Source organism: Mustela erminea, chromosome 1, assembly GCF_009829155.1.
Source record: "Mustela erminea isolate mMusErm1 chromosome 1, mMusErm1.Pri, whole genome shotgun sequence".
NCBI lineage: Eukaryota > Metazoa > Chordata > Mammalia > Carnivora > Mustelidae > Mustela > Mustela erminea.
The window spans coordinates 17,076,702-17,095,590 of NC_045614.1; the positions used below are offsets into that span (position 1 = coordinate 17,076,702).

At 59.8% G+C, this 18,889-nt stretch overlaps 1 protein-coding gene across 2 annotated transcripts; it reads right to left on the reverse strand.

Moving 5' to 3' along the window:
• Positions 1 to 7,938: 7,938 nt before the first annotated feature.
• Positions 7,939 to 13,461, reverse strand: MYL3 (myosin light chain 3). 2 transcript variants are annotated; one of them, XM_032317815.1, is made up of 7 exons: positions 13,254 to 13,461; positions 10,947 to 10,974; positions 10,666 to 10,815; positions 9,709 to 9,882; positions 8,544 to 8,621; positions 8,378 to 8,420; positions 7,939 to 8,178 (listed from the first exon to the last, which is right to left on the reverse strand). In XM_032317815.1, the coding sequence occupies exons 1-6, from the start codon at positions 13,386 to 13,388 to the stop codon at positions 8,392 to 8,394; spliced, it is 594 nt and encodes a 197-aa protein (XP_032173706.1). In that variant the 5' UTR covers positions 13,389 to 13,461; the 3' UTR covers positions 7,939 to 8,178; positions 8,378 to 8,391. The 2 variants fall into 2 exon arrangements, with proteins under 2 accessions (XP_032173706.1, XP_032173714.1); XM_032317823.1 differs by having other exon boundaries at positions 7,939 to 8,294.
• Between the last annotated feature and the right edge of the window lie 5,428 nt (positions 13,462 to 18,889).

Sequence of the window (18,889 nt, forward strand, 5' to 3'; positions counted from 1 at the left end):
CTCCCATTTCTGACTTTTAGAGCCAGCACTGGGGCACAGCCCAGGGTCAGAGGTCAGCACCGAGATGGGACAGTGCCCCTTCCCACACGCACACGTGGACAAAGGGGGATTGATAGGAAGCTTTGGGGAAGTGAGGACACCCCCAGGGTTCAGGTCAGGTGGCCCTGAACCCCCAGATCCCGGTGGCCCCACCCAGGACGCTGTTTCTCATTAGGGGCCTTCTAGCCTCCCCCCCAGCCCGCGCCCCCACATGAAACGTGCCTCCCTGTACTTAATTCATTACGCCAGGCAGGGTGGGAGGCCCAGCGGGCGGGGGTTATTTTTTCCCCTGAGCTCAGACATTCCTCGCTTTATTATTCTCCACATTTCAAAGCAGCTGTCGCCTCCCCCTACTGCCCCCAGCCCAAAGCTCAGAGTCCAGAAGGAACCTCTCCAGAGCTCAGAACACCAGAGGCTTCCACACCTCCAGTCCAACACAGAAGAGAAACTGAGGCTCAGACCTAGAGCCCCAGGGCGACCTGCAGGGACGTCCCCCAACAGTCCGCACCTGAACTTACCTACCCCTAAGCCTGGATCCTCCTACGTGTTCCCCACCGCCCTGTCACCCTCTGTAACACCGTGTTCCCTGACTCTATTCACTGGCTCTGGGCTACCTTCCACACAGGTGACCTCAGGGGCCCCCTTGCCACTACAGAGCCAGCCCTGGTGTCCCCTGCCTGCAGCAGGAGCTAGGACAGTTCTCAAGGTCCCTGCCCTGCTCAGGACCTTAACAAACTGAGCTCTGGCGGGGTCAGCCGCCTGATGGAGGGCAAGGCCCATCCTGGATCAAGGGATCAACCCAGAGGATGGCGGGGCTGGGGTCAGCTTAGAGAGTCACCTAGAAGCTAGGCCGGGGAGCAGAAGTTCTGCGGACCCAGTTTTGGGGAGCTGGGGAGGGCCCTGGATGAATTTTAGCCCCACATCAGGGAGCTGCCTCAGTAAGAGGTGAAATCCCTGTTGCTAGAGGTATTCAAGCAAACAGCAGCTCATCAGACTTGCCCTGGGAAAGAGGTTGGCCCAGGTGTCTGAGGCCCCTTCCCGTTCAACTCTGAGGTCACAATCTGGAGCTCGTAGGGAAGGTAGCCACTCCAGATTAAAGGAATTAAGGGTCTCTCCTCGCTCACTCGGGGATGGCAAGGCGGGTCTGGAAGCACCGGCCAAGGCACAAGGACAGGAGACCTGGGAGCTGGACCAAAGCCAGAGCGGGACCTGGCAGGGATATTTTCACGGCACTGTCCCAGCACCTGGGGAAGAACTGGGAGCTCAGCAGACACCCCATCATCAAGCACTAATGGGTTAAATGGGGTTTGACCCAGGCCCTACTCCCAGAGCCTGCAGGGGTCAGGGCCTCCACCTGGGGGATAGACTCTGCCCTCAGAGGAAGCTGAGACGGGAGCCCAGGTGGGGCAGGCAACCTGGGGGCGCTGAGGACTGAGTTTGGAGGCCACCCTTGATGGCATTTTGGCCCTGCTGACCCTACAGCCAGGCAGCTGTGGGGGGGGGGGTGCGAGGGCTGGATCCTCAGGAGCCCAAGAGGGTAGGAGTCACTCCTGATGTGGCCCCAGAGGGTTCTCGCTGTCCACACAATCCTGGGGGCCCAGGGCCTGCCCACGGCTCCAGCTCTACTCTTCAGACCTACCCCAGGGACCCCCTTACTACAAGGAAGGCACCATGTGGGAGATGGACTGCGCAGAGCCCAAGCTCCGGAGAAAGGAAGAAGCTTCCAGCTGGTCCAGAGCTGTTGGATGTGGGTATATCTCCCTCTTGGGGGCTCCCAGCCCTACGCCCCTTCACTCAGGCCAGGCCATACAGAGGGGTGTGCCCGGCTTTCCCCCTTTATCCGTCCCTCAGCCCTGAGCACGGTTTCTCCTCCCGGGGCTAGAAACCCCTGGGTATTTGCGCCTTCGTGCTGTGTCTAGACACAAGCCGTGACTGCCTCTGGCTTCCCACCTCTGACTACAGGTATCGACAGGCTCCCAGAGTTTCGGGGACACTCAGAATCACAGGATCCCAGATACTGCCATGAAGGGAACTGAGACATCATCCCATCCTCATGCTGCCCCCCCACCCCAGGGCCCGACCTCACCAGGCCCCGCCCGTCTCAGGGGGTCACCTGAGTGGGCCTCGCTGAGTCTCCACTCCCCGAGTCTCCACTCCCCGCTCGGTCTCACCTGGCGGGGCCAGGCCTGTGAGTCAGCACGAGCATCTGATAATTACACTATGCATGAATGAAAGAACAAATGAATGAATGAGCTCATTCCAAAGAGCCTCGGGCCTGGAAAGCCTGGGCCCCATTCAAGGGTCTCTATCCAGGGCTTTAGGGAGATGTTGATTGCAACAAACTGAGATTTTCTCAAAACTTAAAAATCGACTTGTAAGGTCTGATTTTGCCAACTAAAGACATGAAAACAACAGCCAGCCACCAGCTACCATCAGCATTGTTTTGTAAACAAAAGGATATTCTCCAGACCAAAAAAAAAAAAAAAAAAAAGAATAGGCTGCATGGGATCTTGGAAGAAAGACAGGTCTTAAAGATGCATAAATTGAGCTTCATGGCAAGGCCATGGGCCACCAACATGGGCCTTACTGTTCTCTCTTGAAAACTTTCTTGGACATTGTCACAAGCTAGGCCCTGGGGCTTGGGGACACCCATATGCTTCCAACCTCTACCAGCACCAGAACCCCTTTTGCAGCCTTCATGACTAGAATTGGTTCCCCTCGGCTTGCACACCCCTTAGGACAAGGTGCTCACTACCTATCCCAGTTAGCTCCAGTGCTGGGAGTATCATTTCGGAGCACCTTTAAGTGGCTTCCAAGCCTACTATGGGAGGAAGTGCTGGGACCACATGGCAAGTCAAATAGAAGAAGTGCTGGGCGGGGTGGGGGGGGGGCCGGGGGGATGGGGGCTGAGACAGAGGCCTCCAGACCCAGGGCATGGGAATGGTGAGAGGAAAAGGCTGCTCATATTCAGCTAGACCAAAGTATAAAGAATCAGAAAGTTGGTCTAGACCTGAGACTTCCCAAGGAGTGTTGTCTTCCCATCTTTGGAGTTCCAGAGTCTTCTACATGCCTCACCCTGCGCCCCCAACCTCCAGAAAGGCTTTCGTGTCCTGATTCTCACCGAGACCTCACTAGACAGGTGAGGTACCCAGACCCACAGGCCAGAGGAGGGGACAGAGATTGGGAGAAAATGGTTGAACTTCAGTGTCCTCAGCGAGGCAGGGGAGGAGGGGGGAGGCAGGGCCCCCTTCTGGCCCTGACGACCTAGGCCTTCCACTGTCCAAGGGGCGCTGCGCCCCGGCTGCTGAGACCGGAGGGGGCCTGTCTCGCGGCCGGCCCCGGGAAGCCTCGTGTGTACACACACTCACACACATTCCGCATTCCAGCCGTGCTCTGTCAGCGTTTGGGCAAACCAGGATTGTGTGGCTTTGGGAAAGCGGGAACAAATAACCCCCAAACTTGGGTGAGGGCGGGCCTGGGGCTAGGTGGAAGGGACCCGGGAGAACCCCCAGGGAGCCACTGCGGTGCAAGGTCACCGGGTTCAAGGTCTGGGGTTTTCCTGGGTTCTCCAAGGCCACCAGGTCAGCAGTCCCGGGGGTGAGGCAGGCCCTGCACCCAGGCAGGCTCATCCCGGCCCCCTCCCCTCAACACTCCCCACCACACAGAGCCTTAGGACCCACAGCACAGTGCTCAGGCCTGGTGCCCCCAAGCACCCACTTCCACACTGAGGGCTCACACCGGCCGCAGCCCAATTTCTTTTGCCTCTCCCCCCACTTCCTCTGCACCCCAGCCCACCCTGCTTCTGACTTCATGCAATCCCTGGCTTGGACCCTTTTTACTCCAACCCCAATTTCTCTTAAGGTGGTCTTCAGTTTTCCGTTGGCTCTAGCGCCCAGTTTCTCATACCCGCGTTCTGATTTCTTTTCTTCTCATGGCCTAGGAAGACCTTCCTCTAATACCTGATGTGTTCAAGACCCGGGCTGACTTCATTCTACCTCAGTCTGAGTGTCTGGCCCTCTTTGACCCCCAGTTGGCACCATCTGCTCCATGTCCCAGATGGTGACCCCTTGAACCCTGAGGATAGGGTCTGGGGAGAGGCTACAGGGTACAGCAGGCCACCAAGAGCCAGAAGCAACCAAGCAGGGACATCGGAGCAAAGGAGGGACCGTTCCTTCCGGGGTCCTGAGGCTGACCTCCACCTCTCGCCCCCAGGCTGCCCCGCTGACCCTCTAGATCAGCCTGGACCAGGACTAAAACCTGAGGTGAATACTCCTGCCACTTTAGAAAGACCCCAAAGATCGGGCCTCAGACCGGATGGGGAAAGGGAGACATAGGGAGACCCCCGGCTAGACCCCACCTTACAGAGCACGGGTCCTGGCCCTAGAGGCATGGAGGGGACTAGACTAAAAGGGGGGCCAACCCTCTGCCAATCCCTTCCCCCTGGCCACAGGGCCACAGGCTGGACCACCCTGCTTGAGGGGGGAGCTGGGACAGTGTTTATGCAACTGTGGGGAGGCCGCGGCCCGGCTGGCAGCGCTGCCCGCCCAGCACCCGCACTGACTCAGCAGAGCCCCCCAGCACGTACATGCTCAGACATGCATGCTGACACACAGACACGCACGCACACAGAGGTGCACACACGTGTGCGAATGCACCGACTGGCAGCACACGCACGTCCAGGTATGTACGTGGGCAACTCACGCCCCCACAGATACACTCACAGGCACGGATCCTCCGGCCCACTTGTGGGCACACAGAAATATGCATGCCACCCGGCCGGGGTCGTGGAGAAGGGATGCAGGGTGAGGAAAAGGCTCAGCCCTGCAGCCGAGTGGCACCCTCCATGTCCCTCCCCCCATCCGCTCTGACACCCAGACCTACAGCCAGTGACCTGAGCCCACCTGGGATCAGCACAGCCATATATATATACAGGCACAAGGCCCCAGGGGGGCCCCATGACCATGGCTGGGCCAGAGACAAATTCCAAGCGCTGGAGAGCCCCAACAAGTGGAGCCAAGCTGCCCCAGCCCGAGCTTACGAGACCCAGCATCCCCTGCTGTATCCCACCAGCCACCTCCAGCCTGTCCTCCCCTTCCCCCCGGGTCCACACAGGACAACCAGCGGGTCTGGGCTGCAGAGCATCTTGGGGAAATATGTGGGCTGCTCTCTTCCACTGGCAAGCCAAGCTGAGGAGGGCGGTAGCTCCCAGGAACCAAGGGAGCCTGAGAGTGGTGCAGGACCGTCCCGAAAACCAGGGCAGGGACAGGCCTCCTTGAGAGAGCACATATCCCCCCGGGATCCAGGACATACGTGAACCTGCAGGCAGGGTCCCTTCTTGCTGGAGATGACAGAACAGTTGTACCCCCCTGCCCGCAGTCCTCCAGCGCAAGGTGGGCATCCCCAGAGAGAAAGAAGGCTGGGACCTCCCAGTCCCATGTGGCCACAGGAGACTTTTTAAAAGGAAGTCCCAGGAAGGAAGCGGCTGGAGCAGGCAGGAATGAGGGGCTGCCCAGAAGCCTGTCACGAGGCTCCCCACCCTGACTGGGACCAAAGGGAGGCCCTGCTTTCCTGGAGGGGGTCCCCAGCCCCCAGCTGTCCAGGAAGGCTTGCCAGAGTCCAGCAAGTTCACAGGTACCTCTAGGAGGTACCACTAGGAGGTACTGTGGAAACAAGGAAAAGGAGCCAGAAGGCCTCGAAAGCTTCAACATTGGCCCAAGATGTTGCTGAGACCCGTCTCAAAGTGACATGCAGTGTGACCGCTTCTCCTCTCCCTTGGCTGAGCATGTGTGCATCTGCCTCTCCCTCCCACACCCGCCCTCCTCGTCACCCTGCTTCTGCTCGGGGACCCCAGTCTACTCTCCACCTGGAGGTCAGAGTGATGCTGGGACAGTCTCCCTGGAGCACACGCCAAAGCCCTTCCCATGGCCACAGGCCCTCCGTCTCCTCTGTGACTCAGGCCTCACCACCGCCCCATGGAGCTGTGTGCGCCCATCTCAGGGCCTCTGTGCATGTCTCCTGTCTGTGCCCACGCAGACATATCTCCCCTGTATGCCCACACAGCTGCCTGGAGGACTCGCTGAAGACGGGCGTGGCTGGAGAGTCTGGTTTCCTCATCCCTTTAGACTCCTGGAGGCCCCCAGTGGGGCCGAACCCCAACTGTCCAAAGGGCTTTCTGCTCCCGGGCACCCCGTAGAGACTTCCTTCCCTTCCAGCTGCTCTCCCATGCTCCCTGGGGTCACCTCCCGGGGAGACGTCTTGCATTCACGACTTGGTCTCAGCTCTGCTTCTGGGGAAGCGCAGCTAAGACACTCTCCCCTCCTGCTTATTTCTCTGCTTTGACAACTTCCCCACTCTCCCCTTCCCCCCAGCCCCCTACCACCGCCATTCTACTTTCTGCCTCTATGAATTTGATGACACAAGGTACCTCCTTTAAGTGGAATCACATGATATGGTCTGGGTCTGGCCTGTTTCACTTAGCCTAATATCCTTAAAGTCCACCCATGTTGTAGCAAGGGCTGGAAGGTCCTTCCTTCTTCGGGGCTGAGTGATGGGCCACTGCATAGCTAGAACACAACACTTGTTAGCCCCTGTTTCTTGAATGAGAGCTCTCCTAATTGGGTGCGAAGTGAGAGCTCCTGGCGGTTTGGATTTGCATTCCCTTAATTAGTGACATCAAACTTCTACTCACATGCTAATTGGCCATTTGTAGATCTGCTTTGGAGAATTGCCTGTTCAAGTCTTCTGCCCCTTTCTGAGTTGGGTTGTCTATTATCTTGCCACAGATCCATAGGAGTCCTTTATATATTCTGGGTATTAGCTCCTCTTTTTTTAAATCTTTGCCCCACCATTGCAATCTCCAATCATCACCAGCCTCGTGACTTAACACGTCAGCCCCTCCCAGCTCTTACACGCACAAGCATGCCGAGCACACACGCACGGCCTCCCCCCCGCCCTGCTCTGGGGCCCTCCTCAGCCATGATCGCTTGCTGACACACTTTGTGGATGATGATTCGTCAGGTCTCTGGGAGCTCTGCAGGGCAGAGGTTTTGACTGCTTTCTCCACTACAGGGTTCGCAGGGCCTAGCGTGGAACCAGGCACATGGCTGGTGCTCCATAGACTCTGAGAGAATGAAAGGAAGATGAGGCAGACTCCTGCAGACACTCAGACCCTGCCCATGATGGGCTCACATATGCTGCTGGCACACGCCCCCCACACGCTGTCACACTCATGATCCCAACACACTCACAGGTAAGTCCCCACACCACACCCATGCCCACAGGCAGCCAGATCTGTGCTCATCTTGAAACCCATCCACACAGGCTCCTCTCCCACTCAGATGTGCTCGCCTGCACCCTGACGGAGCTGCCCTAACCTCCTGGGTCCTCCTGGCCCCCCCATAAGGTCTCTTCCCCCTGGCCTATAGCCATACCATAGGCAGAGTGCCTCAGTTTCCCCATCCGAGTCGGTCGGGAATCTAAGGCCCCTTCAATTCTGACAGCCTGGGGACAAAGTTAGCTCCCACCCTGTCATTCATTCCCAGGGTGACTCAGGTAAGGCCATTCTCTGCTCTCGGCCTCAGTCTCCCCACCTGTGACATGGGCAGCCCCGGGACCAATGCCCCATGGATCCCTGATTGCTGGTGGTGCCACCTCCCAGAGGGAGAATGGGAGGACAAGAGCAAGGGAGGGGCACCCAGGCCTCTTCCAGCTCAGCCCTGCCCCTACCTCAGTGTCCTGGCGAGCAGGCTGAGAGGGTTTGGGGTAGTTTTGAGGGGGAGCAAAGAAGCAGAATTTCAGCATGACTCCCCCTTATTTTGTCCAGGACTCACCATGTGGGGCTCATGGATTTTAGAGAAGTCAACCAAAGGGCCACGGAGGGGAAGCGGGGAAGGAAGGAAGGAAGGAAGGAAAGATGCCATTTATTCAGGCCCATGGGGAGAGGACAGAAATGCACAGCCGGAAGGGGGAGATGACAGGCACCCAGAGGTCTGCAGGGCCAGTGGAGGGGGCTGCTGTAGGTGTCTTGAGGCACTTCCCACCTCCCTGCAACTCCAGGCGGCTGACGTCAGCACCATGCGTGGGAGATGAGCTGTCCCCAGCATGGGCTCCTAGTTCCCATGGGTTCCTGGTTCTCCTTGACTGTGACAGCAAAGATGGTCACAGGTTACAGGGGACAGGGTGCGGCGAGACAGCGGGGCATCAGCTGAGAGCAGGAGTTGGTGAAGATGGGGAGGTGGCAACAGGGGATCTGGAAGCTGAGGCGTGAGGGGACAACAGCGCTGAGATCCGAGAAGGTGGCAGAGGGGACAGCAGGCTTGGAAAGGAGTGGAGGTCTCACCTGGGACGAGAGGCTCAGCTGGCCATGATGTGCTTCACAAATGCTGCAAAGAAGGGCAGAGCGAGTGGCAGGGGTTGAGCACCGGGTGGCCACAGTGGGGGCCCAGGGTCCCAGCGCCCCGCCCCCACCCCCCCCGCCGCCCCACGCCCCAGCCTGCCAAGCCCACCTTCATAATTGATGCAGCCATTGGAGTCTTCCTGCCCCGCCATCAGTTTCTCCACCTCATCTTCAGTGAGCCTCTCTCCTGGCCAGGGGGCGGGAGGCTGAGTCAGCACCGCGGGACAGGTGCGAAGTCAGGGGGACCCACAGAGCCCCGCTGGACGGTGGGTCTGCCTCCCACACCTCACCTTGGCCCAGCCATCCCGGCTCACAAGACCTTGGTCATCACCCCCATTTCTGAGACCAGGAGAATCAGTGATAAGTCAAAGGGGGGGACTTGGGGTGCAGGCTTGGTGCGCCCTCTGAGCCTGGGCTCTGTCCACAACAGTGCCAGCTTGGTGTTCAAGTCCCCAGAATACACTGTCCCTTTTCTTACAGGGGACCCCTGGGGGGTCCCTTCCATCAAGGGGAGGCCAGGACCCCCATGTCACTGGAAGCAGTTCCTCAGGGAAGCCTTTTGAGGCCAGAGGAAGGGCTCATGGGAAGGAGCTGAGGGCCTTGGGGAATGATGGTGGAGGAGACAAGGAGACAGCTTCTCTGTTCTCCAGACAAGTCTGCCACTTTCCTGCCTCTAAGCACTGTGTACTGCCCTGGTCCCCCCCCATAGGAATGGGGGGTAATCTCCTACCCCCAGTTACACACAAAAAACCCAGACACCAGCCCAGGGCCAAACACACAGTAGGAGTTCAGTTCACCTCTGCTGTAAGGAAAAGTTGCTTTGAGCAGATGTAGTAGGTGCTCAATAAACATTTGCTGCACGAAAGCTCCTTTGAGAAGGGGGTGCCCCTGCCAGCCAGATAATGGGCATCAGGATGTCCAAGGGGCAGGCCTCTTACCTACTGGGCCTCTTCTTTGCTGTGTCCCTGGAACCTGACCTTGAGACCATGAACACCAGGACTGAACCTGTCCTGTTGGATGCGTCACACTGCACCCCCACCCCAGAGCTGCCCTCCCCGCCTTCAGTTCTGTGAGCTGCACCAACACACTTCCTTTGTTGCTACCTGGCCTTCTAAACGCCCCACATCTGTCACCTGCCATGAAGGCCCCTTGACCATGTCCCTCTGTCCGTTTCACAGATCAGACGCAGGCTCGGCGGGTGACAGAAGGGTCTTCCCCAGGATGCCCTCACCACCACGAAGGAGGACTGGGGAGGAGGAGGAGGCGGTCCTCACCTAGCGTGGCTAGCACGTGGCGGAGCTCAGCGCCCATGACCGTGCCGTTGCCCTCCTTGTCGAAGACACGCAGCCCCTCGACGAAGTCCTCGTAAGTGCCCGTGTCCTTGCTCTTGGCAATGTGCTGGAGCATGGGCAGGAAGGTGTCAAAGTCCATCATCTTGCTGTTGAGCTCTGGCCGGGGGTTGGGGGGAGGGGCAGTACGGTCACTCTGAGGAGCAGGACAGGCACATCCTTCCCTCCCCACCCGGGCCGCAGGGTGCAGACCTACTGCCCACACACAGTCCCAAAGCACTCTACACCAGCTGACCATTCACAAACCACGCTCCCATCACGGGGAGTCAACCGAGACGTGCATCCTTTACACGATCCGTTATTGTTCACAGGGACAGTTTGCTGCGGCGGCACCCCCGTAGGCTCTGCCTAGTGCCTCTGCTCTGCTTTCGGGGAAACCATTCTGGATCCTGTGGTTTTTCTTAGAAACCCCACCCTCCCCACCACTGGGATTGCTCAGGAGGGGGGCCAATCAGAGACCTTCCCTGAGACTTTGGAAGCATGGAGGGGCCTGGGTCTCATGTCCCCGTGGGGCAAAGCAGGCAGCCCTCTCTGGCAGAAGTGTGAGGGAAGCTGGCCCTGAGCGCCAGAGAGATGCTGTGGAGACCAGGAGGGGCCACAGAGGTTGGGGGTCCCCCAGTCACCCTCACCGGCCGTGACGCTACTCTGCAACATCAGCTTCCTGTGACCAGTAGACCTGGCCAATGAGCATGGGGTGGGAAGGTCCCGCAGACTTGCTGCTTGTTACGTTGGCAGCATGGCTTGAGACCTGCCTCCATTCCTCATCCGGACACTGAGAAGATGTCAGGAGGGCGCAGAGCGGGGCGGTACCTGTGCCGTGCCCCCGCAGATGTCAGCCCGCCCCAGGCACGTCCCCGGGGCCCAGCACGACCGCATACACACCTTCCTGCTTCGGTTTCCCCAGGACACGGAGCACCTCAGCCTGCGTAGGGTTCTGGCCCAGCGCCCGCAGGACATCCCCACACTGCCCGTATGTGATCTTCATCTCGCACTTGGGCGTGCGGTCGAACAGCATGAAGGCTTCCTTGAACTCTGCCAGGAGAGGATGTGAACTGTGGCCACACCCAGAGTCAGCCCGTTGCACTCACCCCGCCCTGGCCAGACTTCAGACTGGGGAACCCAGGTCCGACCCTGCAGCCCCAAGGCTCGAGACCCTCACTTACCTTCAATCTGCTCCGGGGTAAACTCGATCTGAAAGGAGACCCCAAAGATTCTAAGTGTCTGGCCCAGGAGGCAGGGCCAGATTGGCACCTGCATACTCCACGGCCACAGCCCAGGCCTCAACCTCTTGACTGTACCAGGCTGTCCCCCTGGCAGCATTCCAGCTTCTGCCCCCACGACCTCCTGCCATCTCCCTTGGCACCTTCCTGTCTCCTCATCCCTCCCGACCTGTGTGAACTGAGGGCCGTGGGTCTGCGTGTGCCTAGACCCTGAAGGCTGGTGGGCCACATCTGGGGATCGGTGAGAAGGCTGTCCTGGTGCCTTGAGTCCCCAGCCCAGGGTAAGCTTTACCTGATCCCCCTGGTCCTGGACAGATGTGTTGAAGCCAGCAGATCTGACCAGGCTGGCTTAGCCACCCCCCAGCAGGCCTGGGGTTCAGTGGGCAAGGCTGTCCGTGTGAGTGAGACAGGAAACCCCATCTCGTTGTGGGGGGTGGGGTGGCAGGAGGAGCAAGGGTGAGGGTACAGACCAGAGGGTTTCTGTCGGCATGAGAGCATATCCACAGGAGTGAGTGTGTGCATTCATGTGTGTATGTGTGTGTGTATGAGATGTATGTGTGTGCATTCACACTCAGTGTGTGTCTGCAAGTGTTTACACTTGCCTGCCCCTTGCAGAGACCTTAAGGCTGGGCACTACCACTCACATGGTCTTACACACCCACCCAAAAGCCCTGGGCAGCCCCCAGCCCAGCCCAGCCTGGGGACACAATGGTAGTGTTGACTAAGAATCTGCTGAGGCCACATCAGAGAGCCACCTGAGGTAAGGAGGCCTCCTGGGACCCGGTTTCCCCCTCCTCACCAGATACCAAGTCTATTTTTATCACAGCAGTCACTCACCCCAAGGTCAAGGTCACAGGAGGGAAAGGAGCTTGGGGGAGGAGGCATGCCAGGCGTGCCTCCCACTGCCGCTCCCTGGGAACCCCACCAACCCCCAGGGCACACCTCAGTGCAGAGGGATATCCTCCCCCACCCCCTTGTCATGCTTGTCCCTTCTGGACTCAACCCCATGTTGGGAAGAACAAGTTGCTGCTCCCTGCCCCTTGAGAGCTCTCTCACCACCAGGAAGCCTGCTGAGATTACATTCCTAAGCCTCCTGGTAAAGCCGGCCAGCCAGACAGGGAGGGGGTAGGGGTCCCATGAGGGGCTTCACTGTGCTGGCCTCTCCCAGGGAAGTCTGTGCCAGCCTCAGATCCTGTGAGACTGGACCAAGCCACCGGGGGGCCTGGGGTAGCTGGCCCCCAGCCGGGGACCTGTGGGACACAAGCTTTGACCCTAGGGGTGGTTAGGGCTCAGGGAGCCAACTCCAGAGAACACATTCCATGAACAGCTCCCAATAGCCTGTGACAGGGCTTCTTGCCCCATGTGGCATCTGAGGAAGCCCCGCCTCGGAGCAGGGAACAGGCAGGAGCAAAGCTGGGATTGGAACCCATGTCTTGAGGGACAAGTCTGGCCCCCCAGGAAGGGATCACAAACGGAAAATCGTTCTGCTGCAGCTCTGGCTGGACAGGCAGGAGCCGTGAGGAGCTGGGAGGGCTCCACAGGGGCCCTCAGCCAGCAGCCAGGACAGCAGTGACCGGTGGCCAGCCAAGAACGGGGAGCAGGCGGGACACACGGAACGTGCCGCTCTGCAAATGCCATCGGAGTCATGGCTCTTCCTCCAAGTTTAGACTTGGAGAAAGACTTCCTAACTGAGGAACGGTTCCATGCTCACCGGACACAGCCCCAAGACCAATTTCCTGAGTGACCTACTCAGCCCGTGCCTCAATTTTCCCTGCCTAAAAGCTGAGGCCCGACACGCTGTGGGGCTCGGCCACCCTGGTAGGGGTAAGTGTGCCCCAGCCTGGGCAGGGGCCTCACATCCCCATGCTCCCCACCCCCGTCACCCAGAGGGCAACAAGGAAGATCCCCGTCCGGCTGGAGGGGTTGGGGTCCGGGTGGCTCCAGGATTCCCCAAGGATGTGAGCTCCTGAGAGAAGGGCAAGAGACAGATTCCACAACCACGCAAAGACGTACCCTTCAGTAGCCCTGGGGGAGTGGAGTCCTGCCTGCTGTGTGACCACCAGGCCTCCTCTAGCCCCTAGAGTGGCTCCTGACAGCTGAAGCCTCGGGGCTCGTCTGACCTCTGCACGGAAGTTTCCCACCTCAGCTCAGCGCTCCCTTTCTGGAGTCTGACCTGCCACTGGGTAGGTCCACTCCGGGATCCACTTAGCTGCCCTGACCTTTCTGCTGAAACCCAGCTCCCATACCCACCTTGATTTTGGATGCATCAAATTCAGCTTCCTTGGGGCGCTCGGGCTCTGGTGCCGGTGCGGGCGCAGGTGCGGGCGCCGGGGCGGGGGCTGCCTTGGCATCGTCCTTCTTGGGGTCTGGCTTTTTGGGGGCCATGGAAGCTGTCAGAATGGAGAGGGATGTGGAGAGAAGGAAGCAGAGAGTAGGGTAGGTGAGGCTGGAGTGGGGCCTGGCCTTTATCCCCTCTGGACACCTCCTGACCCCAGCCCCACCCCCCACCATGCACAATAGGGACAGGGCCATAAAAGGACACAGGCTAAGCTCAGGGGCTATTTTGGGGCCTGGGAGGGCATTGTTCAGGCTCAGGAATGGGTGGGGGAGAGGGAGGGCTTTCATTCCTCCCAATCACCTGTTGGGCAGAGGGAGGGGGAGCGGAAGACAGAGGCAGCCCAGCCAGATGCACAGAACCCCTTCGCAGGTGATGAATTGAGCAGGACCAGGAGGCTGGACCAAGCGTGTGCTGTGATGGGGGCAGAACCTAAGGGTACCTCCTGCGTCTAACCTTCCAGCTGTGCCTTGAATTCCCACGTGTCTGGGTCTGGGGGGCAGGGGCGGTGCCTGGAGGGGGTGGGGGGAGTCTGCCCATGTCTGTTGATCTCTGGCGGGAGCATCTGTGTGTACCCGTGTATTGTCTAGGTGTCTTCACACTTGGTGGGGGGCGGTGTTTGGGTGCTGCCTCTGTGTGTCTGTGTGGACTGCCCGTGCCCCTCTGGGCGTCGGCTCGGCGGGTCTGCATCTGGGTGTTTATATGGACGCACGTGTCTGTGTATCTCTGTGAATGTGTCTGTGAGTGCTGCTTCCGTGGGTTTGTGTCGGGTGTTTATATGTATCTGCATGTGTCTGGTCATGGCTCGCAGGCAGCTGCAGCCCCAGCCTGAGGGGCCCCAGGAACACCACAAGTGGCAATGGACTGGGCGCCAACCCCCGCCAGCCCGGGCTGCAGCCACCCAGCTCAGTCCGGCAGCTGAGCTGTCCTCACCGCCCCCTTCACCAGCACCCGGCTGGCCCTGTGGCTTGTTTCTCCTTTTCACCCCACTTCCCATCTCCTCTTTTCCCTGCTCTGGCCTGGGGCCCAATTTACCCACACAGCTTGGGGAGGGCCCTCGCCAGACCCCTCTGTACCCCTTGTCCCCTTTGCAGCGTGCCCTTGTCCTTCCTCTGCGTAGCACATTCCAGGCCCCCTGCCCGCTCCCCCACTCCAAGCTCCTTGTCTGTGTCCTACTGCCCCATGCTTCCCTCTGCGGGCCCTTTGGGGGGTGGAGTGGGGACTGAGGGAGGGTCTGCCTCTCTAAGGGACCTCAGGGAGCTGAGCGAGGTTTGCCACGGTGCCCACCCCCATACCCAGCCCTCGGCAGGTGGCAGGGACAGAGGGCAGCCTGGCCAGGCCACCGTTTGAGAAAGTGGGGGAGGTGGGAAGGCTGAGGTGGCACAAGGCCCCTCTGGGCACAGATTTCTGAGAGTAAGGACATCTTGCAAGCACATTGGGCTCCCTTCCTCTCCTGGGCGTCTGTGCCGGGGGTGGGAAGGAGGTGCTCCTTGTTATTTTTAAGTGCCTGGAGGCTTTGATAGAAACTTCAGAGGCAAAGCACCCCCTCCCCAGGCCCCGGGGGGAATTCCTGGGTGTGGAGAGGAGCTGGGGCCCCGCCTGAAGGCAGGATTTATGGGGGAGAGGGTTCTACCTGGAGGCCCCCCGCCGTCTTCCAGCTGAGCCCAGGTCCCTGGGATCCTGTCCCTCATCCTCATGGAGAGGGGACAGCAGTGGAGGGGTGGGACCCGGCCCCCTCCTGGCTGAAATACAGGACATTCCTCCCCTCATCTGGAGGGCAGAACACCCCACATCTGGAAATCTGACAACATCCGGTGCTGGGGGGTGGGGGAGGCAAGTTTTTCACTTTCCTTCCAGATGTTTGGCAAGAGTATTGAGAAAAAAAGGGCCGGGGGGAGGGTCCACAGAGACGAGCCAGAAATACCACAAGAGAACACAGCCAGAGGGGGACACACAGAGAGAGGCCTCTGGGCAGCCCTATTGCCCAGGCCCGCTGGCCCTCCACATAACTGACTCTGGATGTCCCATGGGGACTCCGGCCACCCACAGGCACAGCCAAGACATTACCCAACCCCCTTGCATTTGTCACGGGTGAAACCGAGGCCCGAGGCAAAGGACATGCTCAGGGTCCCCCAGATTTCCGATCTCATGTCTTTCGTCCACACATAACTGCCACGCTCCAGAAGCCACCCAGCACCAGCCTGAACTAGGGTAGGTGAGGTCCTCCAGAGCTCTAGCCGTCAGGTCTGTGCCACGGGGTGGGCAGGCCCACATGGCCAGTCAGAACCACACAGCGCCATCCCTTCTGCCTGGGGGAAGGTGGGGAAGGGGCGCTTCTGGGTCTCCTTCCCTCATGCCCAGGGCAGATGTGGTCGTGCCATGGAGACACGCCGCACAGAGCCACCCTCTGCTCCCTCCCCAGGGCTCAGATGGAGAGGGTGAGCTCTGGTTCCAGGGAGAAGCAGGGCCCCAGAACTCGCCCTGCAGGACCACTCTCCACCTAGAACTAATGCCCGGCCCCCCCAGGGGCTCTGCCAAAAAATCAGCCCCCTCTCCTGCCAGTTGAGGCCAGAAGCAAGGGGTGGGGGTGGGGTGCACAGGTGGGCAGGCAGGTGAGCAGGGGGCGGGGCATTGTGAGAGGGAGGGGCAGGCAGTGAGCAGTAAGGGCAGGCCCCCCCCTAAGCCTCCGCTCTCTTCTCTCCCCCAAGTCCCAGGCTAAGCTCTGTGCCCCTCGGGAATGACAGCCAGCAGGCAAGATCGAAAAGCAAGGCCTGAGGGGGCCGGAGAGCCTGGGGGCAGCGGCAGGGGTCTGGGCGCTACTACCCCTTTTGTTCCTCCAGCTCCAGCATCTGACTGGTGTGACCTAGTCTGATGCAGACTCACAAGTCCCACATTCCAGAGCCCCCTCACTCCCTGGCCAAAGAGAACACCAGGGAAGATGGGGGCCCTGATTTCTGAGGGGCCAGGGATAGAGGCAGAAGACACTTGGCCACATTGGCCTCCTTCTAGGTTATTTCCAGCCCTGATACCTTTGCATAGGCTCTTTCCTCCCCCGTCTTACCTTGGGCTGGGACCCTGGCCATGGCTTGCTCCTGGGCACCCCCTGGTCTCAGTGATACATCACCTCCTCTGAGAAGCCTCCTCAGACTACCCTGGCTCACTCCCTCTGTCTTGTCTCCCACCCTGACTCCTCAGCCCTGTGCACTCTGAAACAAAATGTTTCTTATCTTGTTACTTAGGTGGCTGCCCTCCATCCCATGAGTGCCAGTTGGCCTGGAGGAATGGAGGAGTTTTTGTTGTTCCACAGCGACATATCCCCAGAGACTCCAGCAGAGCCTGGTACACAGTAGGCGCTCAATAAATGTAGGATGAGCAAATGTCCCAAACATCTCAATTTACCTGCTTCTTACAGGGGGAATGGGACCCATTGCCAAATTCTATCCCTGGTGAGGGGTCAGGGGAGATGGGTGGAGGGTTGCTGGCAGACTGGCTAGTCTGGGTCACTGCAAGGGGCACCCCGGGACGGCAGCACAGCCAGCAGCGGCTGCCACCTCAACCCAGGCCTACCCTGCCTGCCACTCCCACCCCCTGGGTGAGGTTCTTCTCACTAGCCTGAAAAGGCCAGGGTGACCCCCCGCGGTTCCACAGCGACTTGACCGTGAAGACCAGCCAGCAGGGGGCGTAAAAGGGATAAAAACCAGGCTTTAGATCCAAACCCAAATCCCAGAACCCAGGATCCCAGCCCAGAACCCAGACTCCAGACCTGGAACCTAGAACTCCAAACCCAGACTCCAGATTCCAATCTTAGGATCTGAACCCCCAAATTAAAGCCTGGAACCTGACTCCACTCGGGGGACCCAGACTTTAAAACCCAGGATGCCAAACCCAGACTTTAAATCCAGACTCCAGACCCAAGACCCTAGGCCAAGGACCAGGATCCTAAACCCAGAGTCCAGATCCAGGACTCAAGACCCAGCACCCAGGACAGGACTGCTGGCGTTCCAGACCAACACTGTCTATGGCTCTGTGTAGACAAGGGCGGGGAAGGGGGGGAGGGTAAACCCTTGGCGAACAGCGGGGGTGAGTGCTTGGCAAACCTTCCTGGTAGTGTTCCTCTGAGGGGCATGAGGAATGTCCCTCATCCCGTCAGAGCCAATTTGGGGAGCTCAGAATATGGTGGCCACGTGGAGGGGGTGCTGGAGGACAAGGAGAGGGAGGAATGGTTAGGGCCTGGCCATCCTTTGGGCCTGGGAGCCAGAGGCAGGGAAGGAGGGTCGGGCTCTTGTCCCCCTGGCCGCAGGCTCCACAGGCTGCCCTGGCCCGCCCCAGACCGCCCCTCCTGGCCCGAGGCCTCCGGGCTGGGATGCAGGCCCACACTTCCCGGAGGAGTCGAGAACGCGGCCTGGGCCAGACCCAGAGCCTTAGAAGTAGGTCAAGTGTTGCTGTGCAGCAGGTCCTGGAGACCCTGTCCAGGCGCGGGCAGGCCGGTGGGCGGCAGCACACCTACCAGGGCACGCGTGTGTACCCACACGGATGTGAACCCATCGCCATAGGATGGAGGCCCACAAGCACGGACCGCAGGCAGGGCCCTCAGCTCCCGCCCAGCTGCACAGATGGGGGCACCGAGGCCCCAGAATGGGCAGGAGCTGCTCAGCCACTCTGGCCAGAGGTGGCATGAAGCAGCCACGAGGACCAGGAAGAGAGGAATTTCTGCACCATCCCACGGTCCTGGATCCTTGGACAAAAGTCTGACTCCAAGGAGGACTTCCCAGCAAGGCTGCTATGCCACCAACAGGATGTGGCCTGCTTCCCGGAGCATAGCTCCAGGCCTTGAAGGATGGGAAGGCGTGGCCAAAGCCACGGCTCTTGGGACCCAGGCTGGTCCTGGCTCCTCTGGGCCTCCGTTTCCCTATCTGTACAATGGCCACAGGTCCGGCCCAGTGACAGTCGCTGTCCCGGAGCCCCAGCCCATCCTCGCCACCCCCACACCACACACAGACAACTCTGTCCTCGGCAGGCCAAATACAACCCTCGGGCCCCTCCCTCTGCCCACTGTGCTGACGGGGACCAGATGCTCCAACCTTGTGGTTCTGGGGTGGGGGTGGCAGGACCCAGCGGGCTGGCAGGCAAGGCCTGGGTTTGGCCCAGGGACCTATAATCAGCTCCTGCCCCTCTGATCCCTGCCCAGGACTGACGCTTGGGGCTGTGGTGTCCTGGCCGGCTGTGGCCAGGGCCGCTATATTTGGGAGCCCAACTGAGCATGAGGGAGGGCTGGGCAGGCAGAAGGCTCCAGGGACCAGTGCCTCATGGAAGGAGTGGATGGGGGACACTGTCGGCCAGGCTTGGTCCTCTACAGAAGGAGGGCGTTGCCCTGACTTCAGGGCCCCCGTCTGAGGGGCATGTTCTGTTCTGAGGGGCCTGGCCTGGGGGACATCGGCCCTGTCCTCCGCGGCAGGGTCTAAAGAAGGATTGAAAATACGTCCGTGAATACTGGACCCCTTATTTAGTCCAGTGAGTCCAACTGTACATTGGGCCAGGCATCCTGAGTGTG

What these genes read in the sequence shown, in the direction of transcription:
- MYL3 (XM_032317815.1), bottom strand. Translation starts at nt 13,388, where the DNA reads ATGGCCCCCAAAAAGCCAGACCCCAAGAAGGACGATGCCAAGGCAGCC. An exon ending in TTGATGCATCCAAAATCAAG is followed by an intron (nt 10,975 to 13,253) that starts GTGGGTATGGGA and finishes GTCTCCTTTCAG; the next exon opens with ATCGAGTTTACCCCGGAGCA. An exon ending in TGGCTGCATCAATTATGAAG is followed by an intron (nt 8,421 to 8,543) that starts GTGGGCTTGGCA and finishes CCTTCTTTGCAG; the next exon opens with CATTTGTGAAGCACATCATG.